Here is a 22855-nt window from a genome sequence, read left to right on the forward strand (position 1 = left end):
GAGATACTATAATAAAAGAGAGAGAGAGAGTGCAATAAAGAGACAGAGAGAGTGAACGAGCGAGAAAGAGAGAGAGCATGTGTGTGCAGGCCAGAGGTATCTCATCCCCATTATTCCATCCCTAGATACCGTCGAAAATGGGGTGCGCATTTTCTGAAACATTCTTGAAGGATAAAGGTACTTATAATAATAATAATAACAACAACAAACATGTCTGTCAAAAGAAAATTAGGTACCAAGTAGAGACATTCATACCTGATGCTGAGGAAAACACTATTTGTGCCTGATCTATTCAAACTGTTATAAAATCAGTTAATCTATACGAAAATATGACCCAGGAAATGCTGCTAAGTTTAACAAGACATGGGAAGATCAAATGCTGGTCATTCAAAGTAAGAGAGCATACACAATTATTCGAAAATTTGAAGAAGACAATCTGTGTAACTTTCATCTATGGGCCAGTCTCCTCCCCTCACTTGTTACCAAGTATTTGGCAAATGTCCCCACAACATGTACCAAATGCCAGATAAGAAACTCAGGGAATGTTAATCTTGTTTCATACGAAAGAAAATTATCAGAGAAATAATGCCAGTTTTTGCATCAATTTATGCAAATCATAGACATGTAGAATACAAGAGACTGCAGAGTAAGGCCCAAAGTGTGCATTTTTACACAGTAAAACATGCCATTCAAATTTCCTAAACATGCCATTCAAATTTCTAAACAGAGAAGCTGCTCTAGAATACCGCTATATTTTGTGTGTCATATTTTTCAAAGAAAGCAATTAAACACTGAATTACTTAATAAACTGTGTTACATCAGCTGAATAACTCCCAAGTGTCTTTGTCTTAAATAAGTTCACCCAGTTTCATCCTGCCGAATAGTCCCATTGTCCTGTCTTTTACAATGTCCTGTCCCAAGCTACAACAATTCATTGGTAAAGGTTACTGCTTAAAGGGAAAACCTAGATAAATGCTACACAGTTCACTCTGAGGTAGTTAAAAACTATTTACTTCTACTATGATTTACTTTGGTGATACCTTGTTAGAAGTATGAAAGCAGAGTAGCAGACACCTTAAACTCACAAATAAGTACTCATGCACAGTATGTTCACTTATATCTTTTTCATTATGGTTTGCAGCTAAGAAAAACAACAATTTACAATCCAAAAGGAAAAAAGATTACGGTACCCTTATTTTTACCCTACACAGCAAATATAAGGAAACTACTTAGGTGTTCTACAATGGTATTTAAACATGCAAAAATGATGACAACCCAGGGACATCCCACCCTTTATTATAAAACTTGCCTAATCTAAAACATATAACATAACCAAATAAAACCAGACTGTAAAGACATATTGGTAGTCTCAGGTTAAGTACAAATTTTCAGGATGTTGTCATATTTTACACTGATATTTTGAGATATATATTAATCTCTTCCCACCTAAACACCTGATCAGATAAAATACATGAACACTATTTAAGATATTTAGATCACCACACACAAGTATTAGCCCTCTGAATTTTAGACATCACAATTCTTCTCTTAATGAAATGGACTAAAATGATTCTTATATCGAATTTGAACATTCAAACTGCTAATGGAAATTCTGTTTTCCATGGAAACAAAAAAATTATTAGGGGGGGTTTGCTTAAAACGGTTACATTCCATAGTGGTCACTACTGTATTCTAGAAATTAAATCTTCACATTTTATTTCACCCTCTAATTAAGTTACTTAATAAAACATTCTGTACAATATGTGTTGCTTCTAATAATATGAAAGGACACCTTTTTAAAAGAAAATTGCATGTATTTTTTGTAAAGATCATTTTGCAGTTTTTCTTAGTAGGTCTAGGATATAGACACCACATTGCTACAGATTCCGTACAGATCATGAAATCAAAACTTGAATCTCAGAAAATGGGATCGCTCTCTCTCAAAACTGCATTCCCTTGTAAACAAGATGTTTTCCCCTTGAAGTTCCAGCTCTGAGAATTTGTAAAATGTAAGAATGCACCCCATTCCGTCTAAGATTTTTATAAAGTCACAAATGGATATAATTAAAAGAAACTCTTTCAGGAGCAATTGCTCTAAAACCAAAATGTCACTATGTACCATGTAGTGCTGCTCCAGCACAGACATCTATCAACATCTATCACTCAAGCATGAGCCTCAACTACTCCACTCCCTTTTCTGATTAGAGATCACACTTGCTTCAGTTGGCTTACAGGGTGTCATCTGTGTGAATGACAGATGTCTATTCTGGAATGCCACTCTCACTGCTCTTGTTTTGGATATGAAACAAATACACCTGAAAGGCTGTGTTTTCATTTGCCATAAGATACTGTGTAAAAATGTATTTTCTCCCTCTATATCCTTTGGAAGCAATATTTTAGTTCTAATTTCAATTGTAAAAATATTATACCTGAAAGCAATCCTCATTGCATCCTTTGTTTACTTAATACACAATGTTTTCTATGGACATTTTTCAGTTCTCTTCTCTCCTAGCTTTCACTTTACTAGATATAATGACACTCTTTAGTTTACTTCATCCTCAGAAGGGGCTGTGAGAAACTGAAATGCTGGAGTCAATACTTAGGCAATAAATGTAAATAAAAGATCACAACAAAGCAGGATCACTTATTTGTGTTTATATTTGAGACCATTAAACAAGAGAAAATATGCAGTGCCTACAACTTGCATGGAATAAGTTCATTGTTGACAAAAGTTTTCAGGACATGACGCTGTCATTCTGTTACCCAGTTGAAAGTCAGAGCATATGGCTGTACACCTGCAAACTCCAAGCTACTCCCTGGTATTACAAGAAAATTAAGCGAACAAAATAAAGCGGGGGGGGGGGGGGGAGATTGCTCTTCCGGACAACATGGTAACACTGAAATGAAATACCTAGACAGACTTACCGAAGAGCTTGCTGGGAGTGTCCTCACTGTCATTTGATTCCACAGGCACAAGCAAGGGCTCATTCAGCTCGTTGTCTGAAGTAGCTGCCTTGTCCTCACCTCTCAACTCTGCATTCATTTCACTCCGCAGTGACAGCAAGGGCTTACTGACTTGTCCAGCTATCATTGGATCCTAGGATGGGGGGGAAAAAAGAATGAGGGGGGGAAAAGTGGCAGCTTTGGTGTGCGTATAGTCTCTCCCACTCCCCCCTCTCTCGCTCTCTCTCTCTCTCTCACACACACACACACACACTCTCTTATCTCTTGCTGCTCCTGCTGTTATTGCTGGCTGCAGTCAAGTGAAGAGCTATTACAGATCCAATGAGTTTTCCATTACTCCCCACCCTATTAAAGCTCAACTAGCATGTGAGAGATTCAGGATGCTTTGGAGAAAAACTTCTATGAAAGCAACATAAGCAACACAGCTTTAATTGTGGGATGTGGGTTTTCTGTGTGTATGTTTTTACACCTCCCTCTTTCCTTAACGTGGAAAGAAAATAAAATTGCTGCAAGTGTGCTCCAACAACACAGAAGAGTAGCACCTTGTGTATGCTCCAGAGGGATTTAAAAAAGCATCCTCACTTGAATAGCATTAACCAAATCATACACAACAATGTTCATCATTCAAATGTTTTAGTGAAAATACAAAGCAACAAATAACCATTTTATCATATACACTCAATACAGATATATTTGTTCTAACTATTCTTGCTTTTGGGATACTGTGCTCCAAAAGCCCATAAACACATTTTTAAAAAGCAATATATACAGATATAAATTTTTAAAAGAGAAAATCAGTGAAGATACTTACACACAGTGTTTGCAATTATTCTTGTATTTGGGACATTATACTCCCATAAAATATTATATATATTAGTTAAATTGGTTCTTGATGATTTGGATCTGTTTTATCTTCAGCTCATTCAGAGGGCATTTTGGGGTCAGATATTATTTCCAAGTGCACTCTATTATTCCATTTGCAAACTAAGATGTATAATATCGTTACAGCTCAGAAACCAGACTCAAAAGCAAAAAAAGAAAAGAAACAAGTGACCTTGTTGGGCTATCTGGCAGCTATTTATTGCAAAGTTCATGCCTAAATGGTTCTTATGCAGAGAACAGGTGACCAGCGTGCAAGTAGGTTGGTTAGCATGTTCCCTATGTCCCATCATCACATTGGTCGATGTTTGCCTATGGGTTTTTTTAATGTATTCATGTCTGAAAAGTGAATTTGATATGACACATGATAATCTATGAAAATGTTAATCAATACAAATAGTTTAAGCTGTCATCAAATGCACTTCTTTAGTCAATACTCATATCGCTGAAAACAATGTCACTGTCACCAGGGCTTAATTTGCACAGCACTTAAATATTGGACTCTGTGCATCAATGCACTCCTCTTCAAATACTGTAGGTAAACACATTTTCTCCCTATTTAAGGCTGAAGCACTCAGCACGCATTTAGCTGAGCTGAATCCTCCCTTTTGAATACCTTGATAGGTCCACTGGAGGGCAAAATTAATACTTAATTGAATCTCACAGTCATCAAAATAATCAATACTTTTTTATTATTTATTCTTTACAGTCTGTTGACTGTTTCAAACCTCTGAGGGAATGGTGGAAAGGATTCATGGCTTTGAAACACTGTCATTTAACAAAGTAATTTTCAGTGGGGCATTAGGGGTTGTGAAACATATAATAAAACAAAAATGGTGGCTTATAATAGGAAGAAAGAAAAGAATTATATTTCTGCCATCTAACAAAACAGGATAAATAAAAAAGCAAGTGCAGGGAGAGGGAGAAAGGAGGGGGAGAGGGAGAGAAAGACTGGCTTTTGAAGGGTTTTATCATATCAAGAGCAGAGCTGAGCTTTCATAATGCTGACATTTCTCATCCTGACAATCCTAAACAAGTGGAAAGGATGAGATCGCAGATATCATCTTTCATCACATTCCCCAGCTTAAGAACCAACATGACAGCTTCTCTCCCCTTTACACTGTTAATTACTAAATAAAATACTGCTCTCTGTCAGCATTAGATTATTGCAGATAGCAACCACAAACATTACTCCATTGTTTTTTTTTTTAAACCAATGATACCTACCTTGAACTCTTCAGAAAATAAATTGGGCTTGTGTCTACATATTGTAAATATATGAAATATAATCAATTTAATCAATGCGGTCAATCCACATTGTCAGGCTAAATTGCAAGTGATTTATTAACATTTTATTTACTGTATTTATTAGCTGGCAAGAATCTGAACATGGATTAGATATTTTTGGGGAGGAAACCCAGAAGTTCATAGATTTTTTGTTGTTGCTAATTTTATAAAAATATACAAATTATACCATACACTGATACTACATTATATACAACAGCTGCATTTTTATTTTTATATGCCATATAAAGTATTTCTTAGTTGATTCACAAGTGAAAGGTTACCTGAGGAAGTCAGATACATTGTTTCAAAGTGTTGGGCGATAATTCTGCCCTCAGTTACATCTGGGTTCAGTGGGGTTGCACAGGTTTAATCCAGGACAAAATTTGAATGTATCATCAAAATGCTTTTGGGACAAGCTAATGCTGCCCACAGGTCCACACTGCTAATCTGAGGGTTTCCAAAATTTAGAGAGAGAACTGAGCCAGTTGTTTTCCAAATTAAAGTTCTGAGGTACCAAATTTTCAAATTGAGTTTATAAAGAGTGGGATGAAGAATAATAAGGAAAATATCATAATGTCATTGGGCAAAATTGGACCCCACTGAGGTTATTGGCAAAGCTCTCATTGACTGCACTGGGATCAAGATTTCACCCGTCTGTACATCAAAGGCACACCCTCAACCTGGAATAATGTGTTCATTCTGGTTACCACCTTTCAAAAAGTTACAGCAGAAAGAGAGGGGGCTCTGAGATGTGTGATGAGAGATTGAAGAGATTGGAAATTTTACCTGAGAAAGATGATATAAGACAGGACATGATCAAAGTATACAAAATAATAATGGACAGAAGGTAGATCAGGAATTACTCATCCTGTCTGATCTCACAAGAACAAAGAGAGACTGAATAAAACTGAAGTGTAGCAAATTCAGAAATGATGAAAGGAAATAATTTTCCTCACAAGGTATAGTTAGCCTGTGGAATTCACTGCCACATGATATTGGAGACCAAGGATTTAGCAAGTTTAAAAAAAGATTAAACATTTATATGGATAACTGGAATATTCAGAATTCTGATAGTTATCATTAAAACAGAAGATTTAGAAACAAAAGCCCATGGACTGTCTACATGTGAATTGACAACCCCTACCTTGGTCCATAGTGCAGCCCCCATTTTGCCTCTGAAGTGGCCTTGCCAGCTGATGCACAATTCATGACCTTTTCCATAAGCATAGAGGGTGTGCAAGGGACTGTTCCAATGGCAGACCCCTCACACAGCCCTTAGATAAGTCTAGACAAGGCTTAAATGAAAAAAGGGGTAGAGGTGATGAGGGCAGGAAGGGCGTTATGTGAAAATTTGCTTTAAATTAACAGATATAATTTCTGTTCCAAGTTGTTCTCAGGCATTTAATCAAATCACACTGCATTTAATAAAATGGAAATGTGCCTGTTTCATAGTGATTTTAAAGGTCGTTAAATACCATTATGAGGTTATCTGTTACAAGATCAAAGTAAAAGTAATACATGCAACAAAGGAAAATCCTAATTCCCATACATAGTAACTGGACTGTGTGCTGCAAAAGTCTACGGGGGCCTGAGGGGGAGGAGGATAACTCATCCCCTAAAATACTCTACAGCTGCTGTTACAGCCTCAGAGTTGCAGGAGCCTCTATAGCTCCTGTCCTTTCCATGAGGAGAGCGGCAATAGCCACACATCCGTGTGCCCACTCCTCCTTTGCTTGCACAAAGCCCCCAGCTCCCTGGGCTGTGCTCTGGAACATTGGCAGTCCATGCACAACAAATATCTATGGTGTGAAGGGGACCTGGGTCCAATGCACTGGGGCCCAGCATTCTGCTCCACCACACAGTGCAATCAAAGTGGATCAGGATTCCTTACAGTCATGGAGCGCGTGCTGGATAAGGAGGCAGGATTTGCTCCCAAATGTTTTTGGACATTACTTCCATTCCTTATCTTTCAAAGGTTACAGGATAATGTTACACTGTACAGCCTAAGACAGGAAATTGTATAGATCACAATATATACCATATGCTATCTAGTAAGTTTTAGCTTTCCATAAACAAAACTGGAAAACCCAGGAATGCAAGATGAAGCAGCATGAAGTGCTTTGTACATGGAATAAGAAGGCAGTAAAGAATAAAGCGGTTATAGTTCCACTTAGATCTGCTATCATCATAACCAAAAGAGTAAAGCTCAAATCACCAAAAAAAAAAAATAAAAATAATCCCAAACAAATTACCCATCATTCAAAGTATACCCATTGTTTATTTTGAGTATGGATGTAAATCCCAGATTCATGTCATGGACACCCAAACAGCTAATGATTACTGCCTGTTTAAAATGACACTTCCCAATTGCTCTCTAAAAAAAGAAAAGGAGGACTTGAGGCACCTTAGAGACTAACAAATTTATTTGAGCATAAGCTTTCGCGAGCTACAGCTCACTTCATCGGATGCATGCAGTGGAAAATACAGTGGGGCGATTTTCTTACCCTGTGCTATGACTTTCTGCTGCCAATTTTGTGCACTCATCAGTTCCCACTTCTGCTTTTCTTCCTCAATGGCGGCTTATTCCTCCAATAGCTTTGCCAGCACTAGATGCCTTACCTCTGCTGTTCTTAACCACTCCTAAGAGATTTTCTTCATACAAAGGATGGTGTGCTTAATTTATTAATTATCAAATGAAATACGGTAGACTTGTAAATACAAAATCACAATACTTATCACATATCATAGTCATTCATTAAATGCCAAGATTTTAATTACGTCCCTCTGCAAAGTTACATGAAATACTGCTTCTAAATGAGGAGAACTTTTATTGTTATTTTAAAAGCCATGTCCTTCACTTCCAGGTAAAGATGCAGATACTAAGCAAAGTGGTCAGTAAACAAAGACAACTTATAAAGGAAACTATATGTTCCTTATGTGAATCCTGCCCCGGGCAGAAGACTAAAGATGGGACTGTGATCTACTTAAATCCTTAATATAGGGCTTTGATAGGTTCTCTTCACTGGGATGAATTTCACCCTTTTGTTCAGATATTGCTATCAGTTACACTGGTGTAATAACAGACAGCTGCACTATTAGTGTTGTTACTCATTCCCTTTTTTTAAATAAGGTGAATATTAAAATTTCCTTTGACTTTATGCTGTCCTTATTTTTAAACTGTTTGCTTTATAGTTATATTTATAAGTTTAAAAATCCTTTAAAAGTATAATATTCATCATTTCCTTATAACTTAGACAAGTCTATCAATTTACAATATCGGTATTAACTTTTACTGAAAAAAACTATTCTATTTTAGAGTCATACTTGTCACAACAATAAAGCTGAAGTCCCTGTTTGCCTCAGAAGTTTTAAAAACAGCAGCAGACTTTATATTTAGTAAACCAGTAGCCAGAACCATGATGATTAAAACATGTTTGTCATTAGGTTAAAAACTGGTAGAATGTAAAAATAATACTTTAAAAAGAGAGATATCTCACTACTTGGTAATCATAACAGGAAATATAATGTACTCTACTAAGGCCCTGTGCCTGCAATGAGTTCTGTCTGGGACACACTCAGAAGAATTATTTATTTTGACACAACAGCTCCCAGGAAACCTCGGAATGTCTATACATAAAAGGTGTATCATTTAAACTATACAAAGCACTACTGCCCTCCTCGTATGGACATTAGTATACCAATCATACCAGCATAGCTTATTTCTGGATAGGAAGGGAATAAGCTATCATAATGTAAGGCATCTTTACACTTGTATAATTGTGTCCACACTAGGGGTTGTCCCATTGTAACTATTTTGATGGGGAAAAAAAATCTCACTCCTAATCAAAACAGTTTTACCAGCAGAAAATCTATGTATAAAATAGGCCTCAATAATGTTAGTGACAATGACTAATGTCTTCTCACTGGAACATGAATGGCTAAAATTCCACTTTCTGAGAATTTGGAAGGGGTCCAGTCATTAAATGGTTTGTTATCAGGTGTTAAATAGGTGTACCATTCTGACTGCAAGTCATTGAATTTAAAGCCAGAAGGGACCACCAATATTTTAATACAGTAATTGTTAAATAAAATTAAGAAATAAAGATCAAATTCTAAATAAAATATATAATAAATATGAAAACCAGTGAATCTTTATGCCTGTATTTTAATCAGTGCATTATTTTATCTTATTAAGTGTTTTCAGAATGTATTTTTATGATATTTTAATCAGGACAGCTGAAGTAAATAGCCCTGGGTAAAGGCTATTCCAAGATTGGGATAATTGGGTTGACAAGGTTTTCATCAGGGTGTATTTTATAAATTTTATAAATGTTGCCTCAGGAGAAGATTAATTTAATTGGTATTTGACATAATTTACTAAAGCTTTTAGTATCTCATTTTCCCTTGATTCACCTGCAACCTAGTGTCATGGCCATCACCTTATCACTTCTAGAGGTACCATAATGATAAATTCTTTTATAAATAAGAGCACTGGTTACTGGACACTTCTGCAATTGTTACCTCCTGCTGCCCTAAACATTGTTTTGTCTGCTACTGCCACTTTATCACTGGTATTCTTTCTCCGACACATCCAAAACTATGACTATGAAACCCATTCTAAGACAATTTTATTTAACTTCAATACCTACCCACAAATCACAACTTGCTATCTATCCTTCCTTTATTCAGCAAAGCTATGGAGATCATCATCTTCTCTTACATCTCCCTGCACAACCACCTTAACCACTTTTAGTCTGGTGTTTCTGTAAGTAAAATGAGCATGACTACTGATATTGGGTTTATGAGTCCCCTCTCGGGCACAAATCTCTCTCTTTAAACTCACATTTGATTTTATTAAAACTCTCACTACTTTCAACCATTCTCTCCTTCTATAGTGCCTTGAGTAAGATGTTGATGTCTCCAGCATGTTCATCTTCTGATATGAATTGTACCTTTCAAATGATCTCCTCTTTAGTTCTACTGAAGGCTTTAAATTAATTATCTTCTTGTCTCCTCCACTACAGAAATTTTCAAGTTTCTTTCTTCTTCCTTTTTCCATCTCCCCTTTCTCTGAAGTGTCTCATTATTAGCTTCAATCTTGGTATCATTTTTCTGCAGATGATGCTCAACTGTGCATCTAACATCCTGGCTATAGTTAAAGGAGGTAGTGTGTCTGGTTAAAAGTAATTTTTAAAAGACATATTTCCCAACAGTACCCATGTTGCTTAAAATACCTCAGATTATTTAAACTGAACAAATTTTAGAAGTCTAATTTACTTTTCACCATTCAGTCTGTTCGTTTCCTTTATTTCGTTTCTCTTAGCTTAGTGAAAATACATGAGTCCATTTCCAGACAAAATCCTTTTCATAAACATGTAAAATCCTCATAGTCCTCATTAACTAGTAAAATACTGCACATTCTGGATGAAAAGATTGCTAGGGAATCTTATTTGTCTAAAAATGCAGTTTCTATTGGAAATTATCTTGGAAACATTACTTTTGGCCTTATACTTTGTAAAATCCTTTAAAAAATTTAGAGTTACATTTGACTTGGCATTGTCCCTTTAAGTTCTGTTCCCAGTACAAGATGGACTTTGACCTTGCCTTCAATAATAAAATGCACAGCAGACACACATTTAAAAAACAAACTAAAAACAATTCGCCCCACCCATGAGCATAAGTGTGAAAGAGAATCCCACACAACAGATGTTACTAAGCTCTGGAATGCACTCAGATACCATGGGCACAAAATAAGAACCTGAATACAATACAAGTGTAGTAGTTAAGTTCTAGCTCAAAATATAATATAAATCCACTCAGACATATTAAATCTCCTAAACCAGTTGACAATACCTGTGGCATCCTATGCTGAGTAAGATGTGAATAGTGATTCCACAAAATGCAACACTGTTGAGGAGAAAAGTTAACTTGCTAGAGAAGACAGCTCTGGTCCCAGCTCCAGAGCAGCAAGATGCGGAGATGCCCAGCGAGGAAAGAACTCATGCAAATGAATTCCCTATTTTCTCACTCTCCACAATACACCCTATCTAATCCTCATCCTCGACCACACAACCTGTAGGAATCACTTGCCCTGACATACACCTAATGGCCCAGATGTTTTACTTCCAATGCTATCCCTATGGAGTTGAAGTAACTACTCCTCTCAGTGACTGCTGGGTAGGAAGAGGAAACAGCTCTAGACCTGTCCTCCAGTTACCTGGGCTACACTTTTTTAAATTACAATATCTGGGAATAAAGAGCATTGTCGTGCCCTATCCCAATTATTAATGTTCCTCCTATCCCAATTATTAATCTCACTCCATCCCTCCAGTTGTAGGGTGAATTATTCTTGTGAGGTACATAACGTTACCTTCCTGCCCTAAGGTAGCAAGATCCTAATCATTTTAGTAGGACCAAGGTCAAAATCTTCAGATCTCGGAGGCCTGCATAGCTTCCATAGGCCTACAGTCACAGAGATTATTATTCTTTTGAACTGTCACACTCATCAATACTGCTAAAGTGCCACGTTATCCCAATTTTCTTGAGTCCCACATACCAAGCAGCTACCTCTCTACTCTGGGAACTCTGTGCCGAGAGGAGTTTCTCTTTTAGTCTTGCCTCCTTTCAACAGGACTTCTCTTGTGGATAGGGTGCAGGCTTCTTCTATATTCTCACAGTCCCCTTATGGGTTCCTTGGTGCTCTGAATGTGCCTCTCACTGGGCTACCAAAAGTCAGATCTCATTTACATAGCCATCACATCTTTTGGGGCAGGCCTGCTACCCCGCTTCTGCTCGCTCCATTTTCTCGAAGCTATCTTCCTTTCTTATCACCCCTGAATTCTTCCCTTGTATCCCCGTCTCTCTCATTCCATTTCCTTCAGGTCTTTGAGCCCCACATCTACAACTTTACCTCACAAGCTACTACTCTCCAGGCTCTTCTCTGCCCCACCCTGCTGTCACTCTTGCCCCTTTCCAAATCTGAGAGTCTCCCTTAGAAATGCTGGTCCTGTTTTTCCTTCGTCTTTCTCTGTCCATGACTTCCCTTGTCGCTCATGTGATTCCCAGACTCTCTTGTCCTACTGTGCCCCTCACCCAGGTCCCCTTTGTCCTCCTGTCAACAGAAACTCTCCCCTTTCCTTCCTATGTCAGCTCTCACCAGTCCTGCCTCCAGCTCCTCCACTGTCAGGAATAGGAGGAAATGGGAGTAGAGACTGGAGTGAGTAACCAGTAGGGGAAGTGAGGGGATGTGCACATCTACACTATCCTCCTACATGCCTGGCATTGGTGCGGGAGAGAGGCCTCTACCAGGTAGGAAGTTACAGTTGGAAGAAATTTGGGTAGCTAGCCAAGGAAGCTAGAAGTGACTGCTGGGAGAGCAGGGAGCGGGAAAAGAGACCTCAGACCACACGCCAGAGGCAATACAATGGAAAGAAAACAAGCAGGAAGATACTGAACTGAGCCATCATGCAGGCACTGGGACTAGAAGCCTGACTCTTTCACAGAACAATTTTTACAGTGGGGGTGCTGCTGGTGGAATACATGGAAACCATGTAGTTGGCATTTGTTATTGCTATTTCAACCCAGGGGTTGTGACAGCACGCCCAGCACCCCTAGTTCCAGCACCACTGCTCTTCAACTCACATCACGATCACCCAACCTCAGCTGAGAGAAAGGGGGAGAATTTGGGAGAATTACAAAGAGCAATGGGGAGAATTCAGTTAGTAATCTGAGGGGGGAAGAGAGAAGTAATGCCAAACATAATAGACCATCTAGAAAACTGGATCTGTTTTGTGGCCCTGATTATAAACAAACATTAAAATTAACCTAAAATTCACAAGAATGTGCATGCACTACCTTCCAATGCCCCTTCAATCTCAGCTTTTTTGAAGATTTATTCAAAAAATTTTCCTTACCAGGTTGGTAACTATGGATTCTGCCTTCAGTAAACATTATCAAGGATGTTTATGCACTTATTCATTATTCCTAGAAAAAATTACCCATTCTATCCTGATATAATAAACAGATGCCGCAGTTGTCAGGAAGGAGGGGCTTTGTTACCAAAACAGAGGCCTCTCACTGGAGTTAAAGTGAGTAAGCATCAAGCTGTTATAGTCTCGGGGTCAGCCACTGCTAGAAGACATGATCCTCTGCACCAAACCAGAGCATTACTCTCACATGAGTGATCTTACATTGTAGTCTGGTGGCTTTGTGGAACAATTTGGTTTGAGGGTTTTGTTTGCTTGTTTTTTGGTTGATTGATTTATCTTTTGTGGCCTGTGCACAAGGTCTTCCAGGTTTGGATTCATCCTCCCTTTAGTCCATCCTAGACCATACACTAAAAGCTCCTCCTTATGTTCCAGCAACATTAAGAATATTGTCTCCGCATCAAGAAATCAGGTCACCTGCCCTTTGTTTTTGAGGAACTGCCCCTTTGGAATCAAGAACTACAAAGCATCCAGGGATGATTAGCGCTAGTCTTTCCTCAGGGAAAGTTAGGTCACCAGTATTGCCAACCACAATTTCTGAATATCACTTCTCTGACCCACTGACCATTACATACAAGTTAAAGCAAATGCAAGTTATTTAATCAACAATTAATATTAAAAAGAATAAGGAAAAATGGGAAAGGTTAAAGGAAACACATCAACCCGCTCTGTGGCAGGGAACATCACAAACAGTCACAGTCTGTTCCTTGTAAGTCCCAAGCCTTCTTCTCAGGCCCTAGCTGTGCTGCAGGGATGTTGTGGGTTGGACACTCGCTCTGGTGGTGGCCACACGCTCTCAGGCTCTAAGTGGTAGGACCCTTCTTACCAGTGTAGCCCCTGCCCTGTCGGGGTTACGATCCAAGCCTGGCCTGCAGAGCCTCTTGGCTGAGGCGTCTCCCTGTGCTGGGCCCGCTGCCCAGGGTCCCACTCGCTCTCCCCAGCTGCTCACCGCACGCAGCTCCGGACTGCTCCAGCCCCAGCTCCACCACTCTGTCTCTGCTGCTCTGCCTCCAGCTCCCTGGGCTGCTTCTTTGGCCCCTCTGGCTCTGGTTGCTGCAGCTCTGCTCCCAGGGCAAGTCTGCTCTCTCTGGGCTGTGCCTCTGGCTTTGGGGCTGCAGCTCTGCTCCCAGGACAGGGTCTGCTCTCTCTGGGCTGCTTTTCTGGTCCCTCTGGATCTGGCACGGCTCTGCTCCCCACCTTAGCTTGGGCCCCTACTTTCTCCTTAGCTCGGCCCCACTCTGTCTGACCCAGGCAAATCCAGCTCACATGGAGGATGGGACCTCCCTGGCCTCCTGACTCCCTGATTAGCCTGCCTGTCTTGTCATTCAGGCTGTCCTGGAGCATTGGCCTCTCCCCATTGTTCCTGGGGACTATCAGTCTCAGGGTCCTGATTTCCCATTGACCCTTCCCCTTTTAGTACTGGGAGCTAGCCAACCAATACACCCCCACTGAATGTTAGTAAGGGGGCAACAGTCCCCTTACAAAAAGAAAAGGAGTACTTGTGGCACCTTAGAGACTAACCAATTTATTTGAGCATAAGCTTTCGTGAGCTACAGCTCACTTCATCGGATACATCAGAGCATGCGGCTCTTCAGAAGTTAATATGTGGCTCCTTGCATAGGCACTGATTCTGGGGCTGGAGCTATAGATGCCAACTTTCCAATGTGCCAGGTGGTGCTCACTGCTCAACCCCCTGCTCTTCCCCAGGCCCTGACCCCACTCCATCCCTTCCCCCAAGGCCCCTGCCCCTTCCCCTGAGCCTGCCATGCCCTCACTCCTCCCCCTCTCCCACAGAGCCTCCTACGCATGCGAAACAGCTGATTGCGGCAGGTGCGGATTGGCAGGACTGCCAGTGGGTGGGAAGTGCTGGAGCTGATGGGGGGCTGTATGGTGGGAAGTATTACTGTGGCTTTTTGGCAATGTACATTGGTAAATTCTGGCTCTTCTCAGGCTCAGGTTGGCCACCCCTGCCTTAGCTACTTTCATTAATAATCAGGAATTTATCCCTAGAAAATATCAGTGACTAGTTGCTGTGGGTAACAGCAGAGATTACTCAATTCAAACAACTCTTCCTGGGTCCTGATTTGAAATCATGCCAAGAGATATGTAATAATGTAAATAATATTGTAGCGGGGTGGACACCCGCTCGGGCCCAGAGGGGTTTAAAACAGCCCCGACAGAGGGCTGTTACAGAAGAAAGGCAGCAGGGCTGACTGGGAAAGCAGCTTCAGCTGGGGGTCATATCCAAATCAGGGCCCAGCTGGCTCTATAAAGACTGTGAGCCAGAAGCCCAGAGAGAGAGAGAGAAGGGCCTGGTTGCAGGGGTTTAACCAAGTATCTGGAGGGGAGTAGGGCTGGGGATAGGCCAAGGGAGCCTAGGAAAGCCCCAGGCTTCGGGCCTGGTAAGGCCTATTAGGTACAGGGGTTGCAGGGGCAGCCATGGGTAGGCAGAAGCAGCAGGTCCAAACCCAACCTTGCCTGTGATGAGTGGCTCATACTACAGTCTGCCCCAGGGTGCGGGGGGCTAGCTGGTGACTGCCAGGAGCTTACAACTGAGGCGAGGTAGGGATAGTGGATGGGGGAGTTCCCCTGGGAGGGGGAGACCCAGAACTGTGGGGTACTGCCAGCGGGCAGCACCCAGTGAAAGGGGCACCAGGGTTCATGGGAGCCAGCAGCAAGGCAAGACACTGGCCTGAAGAGGGCACGCGGGAGGCTGGAACGCTAATTCCCTGAGACAATCAGAAGGAGGCGCCACCGGTGACTCTGTGCCCAGTTACAAATATAAATAACCTATATTTTCAATATTTACAAATCAAACACCTTATTGTAAAACCTGGATATGGCTCTATCTAAACCTTTAACCACATTTGAGGAGTTGACCCAGGAGCAAGCTGGAACAAAAGGTTTAATTTCTAAGACATCTACAATTTTGATTGAAAAAGATGTTGAGAAGAAAACCATCCAGATGAAAAGATGGGACGAGATCTGGATAAAGAAATTGATCTGGATGAGTGGGAGTCTGTATGGGAAAGGGGATGTATCTCTTCAATCTGAGTCACTCAAAGAATTTTTTTCTCTAAATTACTGTATAGATGGCATTTGAGACTCATATTTTGTTACTAAGGAGGCACTCTATTGGAGGTGTTGCAGAGAAAGAGGAACATATTGCATATGTGGTGGCTGCATCTAGGAATTAGATGATTTTGTGAGGAAATTATTAAAGAGATTAATCTTGTGACAAAATGCTGACTTCCTAGAGATCTGTTGACCTGCTTGCTTAATACTCCAGTAAAGGATCTACATTTTAAACAGAATGACACATGAATTTATTTTTTATTGTTAGCAGCAATACTTTGTATTGCACATTATTGGAAAAATGGTGTTCTTCCTTCTATGGAGTTGTGGTACAGTTAAATACAGACTGGCCTTGTAATGGATATACCAAGTACATACACATGAGAAGTACCAAAAAGAGGACAGGTATTTAGAAATTTGGTCACCCTTTTTAGAGTACTCAGAGAAGCCCAGCAAACCAGAATCTTTAGCCAGGTTATCTGACTATTAACCAGATTCTAATTGAGTTACATGCTCAATGTAGTATGTTCACATTTCACTGTAACTTTACCTTAATAAAAAGTTTTGAAAAAGAATGAGTGGAACGGCCATCTAAAATCCTACAGAAATCCCTGAAGCATTGGCCTGGCTATCCTCTCTGCAAAGTCCCTGGGGAAGGGGCAAGGAGAATTGCTTAGCCACTAGGCAGAGCAAGGGGAGACATGTGGCTGGCTGAAACCACAATATACAATGCAGGTTCGTTCAGAAAGCTAAGGCCCATGTTTAGGCTCCTAATGAAATCCAGGAGCAGGTGAGCATCAGCTGCTTTAACTATTGTGATTTTGTTGCAAGTATTCTGTATAATTCTGATTACAATACCTAGTCAGAGCGTGGCTCTGAGGGTTAATATTTTGAAAGGCCATTGACTGCTTCAGATGAAGGATATAGCAATGCAAAAAGGAAAAGTAGCAAGGTTTACCCAGTCTTGCTGCAGCCACTGCCTCAGTTTCTCCTTGTTCCCTAGGAAATCAGTCTTCACACTGCAGTTGTTTCCCTCCTCTTTCAATACAAAGCTCACAATAGCACATCTTTACCCCTGCTTTCTTAGCTGGCTCTTAACCTTTAGTGCAGGATTCTTAGTCCTATACCCCACAGAGGCTTTCCTCCCCACACTCACTCTCTCTTAGCTGGCTCCTGCTTTCTGCAGGCTTACATCACCCAGGCCCTCTAACTCAGAGATAGTTAGACTGACAGTCCCCAGGAACAATGGGGAGAGGCCAATGCTCCAGGACAGCCTGAATAACAGGGCGGGCAGGCTAATCAGAGAGTCAGGAGGCCAGGGAGGTCCCATCCTCCGGGTGAGCTGGAATTGCCTGGGTCGAGCTAAGGAGAAAGCAGGGGCCCGAGCTGAGCTGGGGAGCAGAGCTGTGCCAGATCTAGAGAGAGCAGACCCTGTCCTGGGAGCAGAGCTGCAGCCCCAAAGCCAGAGACACAGCCCAGAGAGAGCAGACTTGCCCTGGGAGGAGAGCTGCAGCAACCAGAGCCAGAGGGGCCAGAAAAGCAGCCCAGGAAGCAGGTCAGTGCTGGGAGCAGTCACAGAAGCAGCGGCGGGGCAGACCTGTCCTGGGAGCAGAGCTGTAGCAACCAGAGCCAGAGGGGCCAGAGAAGCAGCCCAGGGAGCTGGAAGCAGAGCAGCAGCAGTGCAGAGACAGAATGGTGCAGCTCGGGCTGGAGCAGTCCGGAGCTGGGTGCGGTGAGCAGCTGGGGAGACCCCTGAGCCAAGAGGCTCTGCAGGCCGGGCTTGGATCGTAACCCCGACAGGGCAGGGGCAACACTGGTAAGAAGGGTCCTACCACTTAGAGCCTGAGAGCGTGTGGCCACCACCAGAGCAAGTGTCCAACCCACAGCATCCCTGCAGTACAGCCAGGGCCTGAGAAGGCGGCCTGGGACTTACAAGGAACAGACTGTGAATTGCCCTGACCTTCCAGAGACACTGTTTGTGATGTTCCCTGCCACAGAGCGGGTTGATGTGTTTCCTTTAACCTTTCCCATGTTTCCTTATTCTTTTTAAAATTAATTGTTGATTAAATAATTTGCATTTCCTTTAACTTGTATGTAATGGTCAGTGGGTCAGAGAAGTGCCCAGTGCAGAGAGAGTACCCTGGAGTGGGGACACCCTAGCCCCTGTCCTAGGTGACCACAGCAGGGTTGGGGGTCGAGCCCCCCAGGAATCCTGGGCCCAGCCTTGCTGGGGTTACGAGGACTCTGCCAGACAGGAGAGTGGAAGGGGAGTCCTTAAGGGCAGGGAGGCCACTGGGTAAAGGAAGTGGGAGCGAGGACTCAGATCCTTTCGCGAGCCCACTTCACCGGGGTAGTGCATAAGCCAGGAAAGTTCCCCACAATAACGGGACTATTCCCCCGCTTACGTAAGCTTGACATTATGTCTTCACTCTAAACAGTGTAAGTCAATAAAATTATATTGTAGCCATTGACAACACATACAATTTTGCCTGTTTGATACCCCATTAGCAGCCACAGTAGTTATGGGAAAAACTCTTCTCTTTCCCTAGGATAGTATTATAGTTTTTTCTCTCACAATTTGGGCATATTTATAGGGAGCAGAATAATGCTACTTAAATTGCTGTCACAGTGTTTGTTACTTTCCAATATAATGTGCACAGTAAGTATTCCATCCACACGCCTTCATACAGGTTTACTAGTAAAGCAGGGCCCACATCTCCTACATGGCACCAAATTTCTCCTACATGGCATCATTCCACCTGTGCATCCAAAGAATCAAAAGGGCAGAATGCTGGTAGACTACACACTGAGCTTAGATGTGCAAGAAATTGCAGTACACTAGATTATGCACACGTCTTTCACATGAAATACTTTTAGCTCTATGCCAAGGAAAGAGAGATTGGGACCTATGCATGTGTACTATCTTTCCTTGTTTACCTTCTTCACAGCAGGGCAGGTGGATTATGAGTGCATATCAATATTATGATGGAGAATTCCTAAAGCATAGAATGCCTTAAAGTTTGAAGGAAGGAATATAGGGTCAGAAGATCAAAGCCAAGTAATGCTAGGGTTAAAGATATATGAGGACTAAAAGAGGCTTTAAAAATATATCAGGTAGAATAAATACTAGATAGGAGAGCGATTAATAAAATGAAGAGTGAATCTAAACCAGCAATGATCCTAAAATGGCTCTGCTGATAAAATCAGATATTAAAAATGAAGGAAGTAGTGAATTCCAGTCAATATAACAGCTAACAAAAAGTAAGTAAGGGGATTATACTATTACCCATTTAGACAAATCAGCAATTTGCTAGGAATCTGGACCATACCATTAAAGTGGTATGTGTGCTTAAACAGAACTCTCCATTTTGATATCCAATTCACTTCCTGTCACACCAGCTAGCAAGCTACCTTGCAGTAGTGGTCTAAGATTTAGGTGATCTGTGTAGCTCTCTAGACATGCCCACACAATCTACCACTCGCTCAGACCACTCTTACTGATTCTTCATCAGTGGTCCAGTCTGACCTTAGCACCAGTAAACTGTGATAAAACAACTGAGAGTGAGCCCTGGTCTACACTAGGACTTTAGGTCGAATTTAGCAGCGTTAAATCCATGTAAACCTGCACCTGTGCACACGATGAAGCCCTTTATTTCGACTTAAAGGGCTCTTAAAATCGATTTCCTTACTCCACCCCTGACAAGTGGATTAGCGCTTAAATCGGCCCTGCCGGGTCGAATTTGGGGTACTGTGGACACAATTCGACGGTATTGGCCTCTGGGAGCTATCCCAGAGTGCTCCATTGTGACTGCTCTGGACAGCACTCTCAACTCAGATGCACGATTGTTTGCCGTTGCTCTGAGGCAGGGAGGGGCGACTGACGACACGGCTTACAGGGTTGGCTTACAGGGAGCTAAAATCAACAAAGGGGGTGGCTTTACATCAAGGAGTATTTCAGGCAGGACTTCAGGGAGGGTTCCAATAAGAAATGGTGCACCTAAGTTATTGTCCTTATTGGAACAAGGAGGTTAGTCTGGCCTCTGATTGATACATGGCTAGATTTACCTCGCTGCACCTTCTCTGTGAGTGACTGCAGTGTGACCTAGAGGAATGAGTCCCCTAGACGGGGGGCGGGGGGGTGGGGGGGTTGCAAATGAGTACAAAACAAATCTGGTCTATTTCTTGTTTTGATCCACTCCATCTATCTTTTACATCTTTGGCTGGCAGCAGACGGTGCAGAAGGACTGCATGCCATCCACATCTCATGGCTGCTCGGCAGAAGATGGTACAATAGGACTGCTAGCCATCCTCATCTCTTGCCTGCCCGGCGGAAGATGATGCAATAGGACTGCTAGCAATACGTATCACCTGCCTGCTCACCATAAGATGGTTCAATAGGACTGACTGCAGGACTAAAGAGAATGACTTGATCAGGTCACTCCAAATTTAGTCCCTGCACCCATGTCTGCCCAGGCGCTCCTGATCGACCTCACACAGGCGACCAGGAGCACCTCGGACATGACGATGACGGCTATCAGTCCTATTGCACCGTCTGCTGCCACAAGGCAATGGGTTGCTGCTGCTGTGTAGCAATGCAGTACTACGTCTGCCAGCATCCAGGAGACATACGGTGACAGTGAGCTGAGCGGGCTCCATGCTTGCCGTGGTATGGTGTCTGCACAGGTAACTCAGGAAAAAAGGCGTGAAACGATTGTCTGCCCTTGCTTTCACGGAGGGAGGGAGGGAACGGGGGCCTGACGATATGTACCCAGAACCACCCACGACAATGTTTTAGCCTCATCAGGCATTGGGATCTCAACCCAGAATTCCAATGAGCAGCGGAGACTGCGGGAACTGTGGGATAGCTACCCACAGTGCAACGCTCCGGAAGTCGACTCTAGCCTCGATACTGTGGAAGCACTCCACCGAGTTAATGCACTTAATGCACTTAGAGCATTTTCTGTGGGGACACACACACTCGTATATATAAAACTGATTTCTAAAAAAACGACTTCTATAAATTTGACCTAATTTCGTAGTGTAGACATACCTTGAGAGATAATAAACAGGGAAGGGAGGAGGATAAAAGTAACAGTAATAAGGTTGGTTTCAGAGTAGCAGCCATGTTAGTCTGTATCCGCAAAAAGAAAAGGAGGACTTGTGGCACCTTAGAGACTAACAAATTTATCTGAGCATTAGCTTTCGTGAGCTACAGCTCACTTCAGAAGTAAGCTGTAGCTCACGAAAGCTTATGCTCAGATAAATTAAGTGAGCTGTAGCTCACGAAAGCTTATACTCAGATAAATTTGTTAGTCTCTAAGGTGCCACAAGTCCTCCTTTTCTTTTTGAGTAATAAGATTATGTAGGTACATGATTTAACAATATGAGCAATTCAATTCCATACAATCCTTAGGTTTTGGTTTTTTGCTTTGTTTGGTGCTTTGTTCTTTGGCAGGAAGAGATGGACCTTTGGTACTTGAGAAAGTGTAGGATGTAACTTGGGATCATGAGGTAAACATATGAGCTGGATGCTCCCAATACAGTGAGCAGAAGTGAAATCACCCTTGTTAGGTTTTAGAGTTAATCCCATATCTAGATGAATGGGGAGTTCCCATCAGCTATTATTCCAGACTTAGAAAGAAAACATTACACTGGTTTGTGTTTGGAAGATTTATATATATATTTAATAAAAGCTTAGATTCTGCAGCGAAGGGTGCATTCTTCAGTAAATTCCAAGGCTGAGGAACTGCAGAGCAAACCTGACCTTTTTTAGTGGCATGTTACTGCACAATGGCAGGAGGGGGGGACTTGTGACACAAGATGGGGAGGGCTCTAAGTTACTATAGAGAATTCTTTCCCAGATGTCTGTCTGGTTGGTCTTGCTGACATGTTCAGGGTCCAAATGATTCCCATATTTGGGGTTGGGAAGGAATTTCCCCTCGGGTCAGATTGGCAGAAACCCTGGGGGGTTTCCACCTTCCTCTCCAGTGTGGGGCACAAATCGCTTGCAAGTTTAAACTAGAGTAAATGGCGGATTCTCATAACTTGAAGTCATTAAATTATGATTTGAGGATTTCAGTAACTCAGCCAGAGGTTATAGGTCATGAGACGGTGAGTGTGTGACACATGCACATACCTAGATACATGTAGGAAGAGACAGCCCTTGCAATCTAAATAAATACAAGTAAGGGGTGGAAGAAAGGAAATATTATTAGCCTCATTTTACACATGAGGAATTAAGGCACAAAGGCCAAATCCACGAAGTATTTAGGGTCCTAACTTCCATTTGAATCTCTCCAGGCCAGAGAGAATAAGTAATTTACCCAAGATAGCAGAGCCAAGAACTGAATCATCCAGAAGCTCAATCTAGTGCCTTAACCTTAAAAAAATTCTTCTTGTCAGGGCAAGTCTACACTACAATGCTACATCAGCGCAGCTGCAGCAATGCAGCTGGGCTGCTTTAGTGAGTCTGGTGAAGACATGCTATGCCGATGGGAGAGTGCTCTCCTGTTTCATGCTGTCCACACCAGCGTCCTCTTCTCGGAGAAGCGGACGCTGGTGTGGACAGCGTGAAACTTGCATGGCTCAGCTTTTACATACCCCTAAGTGACATAAGTTATAGTGACTTAGACCTGCCCTCAGTTTTCAATATTTTCCACACAATT

The 22855-nt window shown here is 41.9% G+C and overlaps 1 protein-coding gene across 1 annotated transcript in view; it reads right to left on the reverse strand.

Annotated features, from left to right (window-relative positions):
- Positions 1–22855, reverse strand: part of POU6F2 (POU class 6 homeobox 2) — a 386987-nt gene that overhangs the window by 308143 nt on the left and 55989 nt on the right. The window contains exon 2 of the mRNA XM_007058726.4: positions 2926–3097. Coding sequence (XP_007058788.4) covers positions 2926–3097 — 172 coding nt within the window. The remainder of the gene's footprint in view (positions 1–2925; positions 3098–22855) is intronic.

Source organism: Chelonia mydas, chromosome 2 (genome assembly GCF_015237465.2).
Source record: "Chelonia mydas isolate rCheMyd1 chromosome 2, rCheMyd1.pri.v2, whole genome shotgun sequence".
Classification (NCBI taxonomy): domain Eukaryota; kingdom Metazoa; phylum Chordata; order Testudines; family Cheloniidae; genus Chelonia; species Chelonia mydas.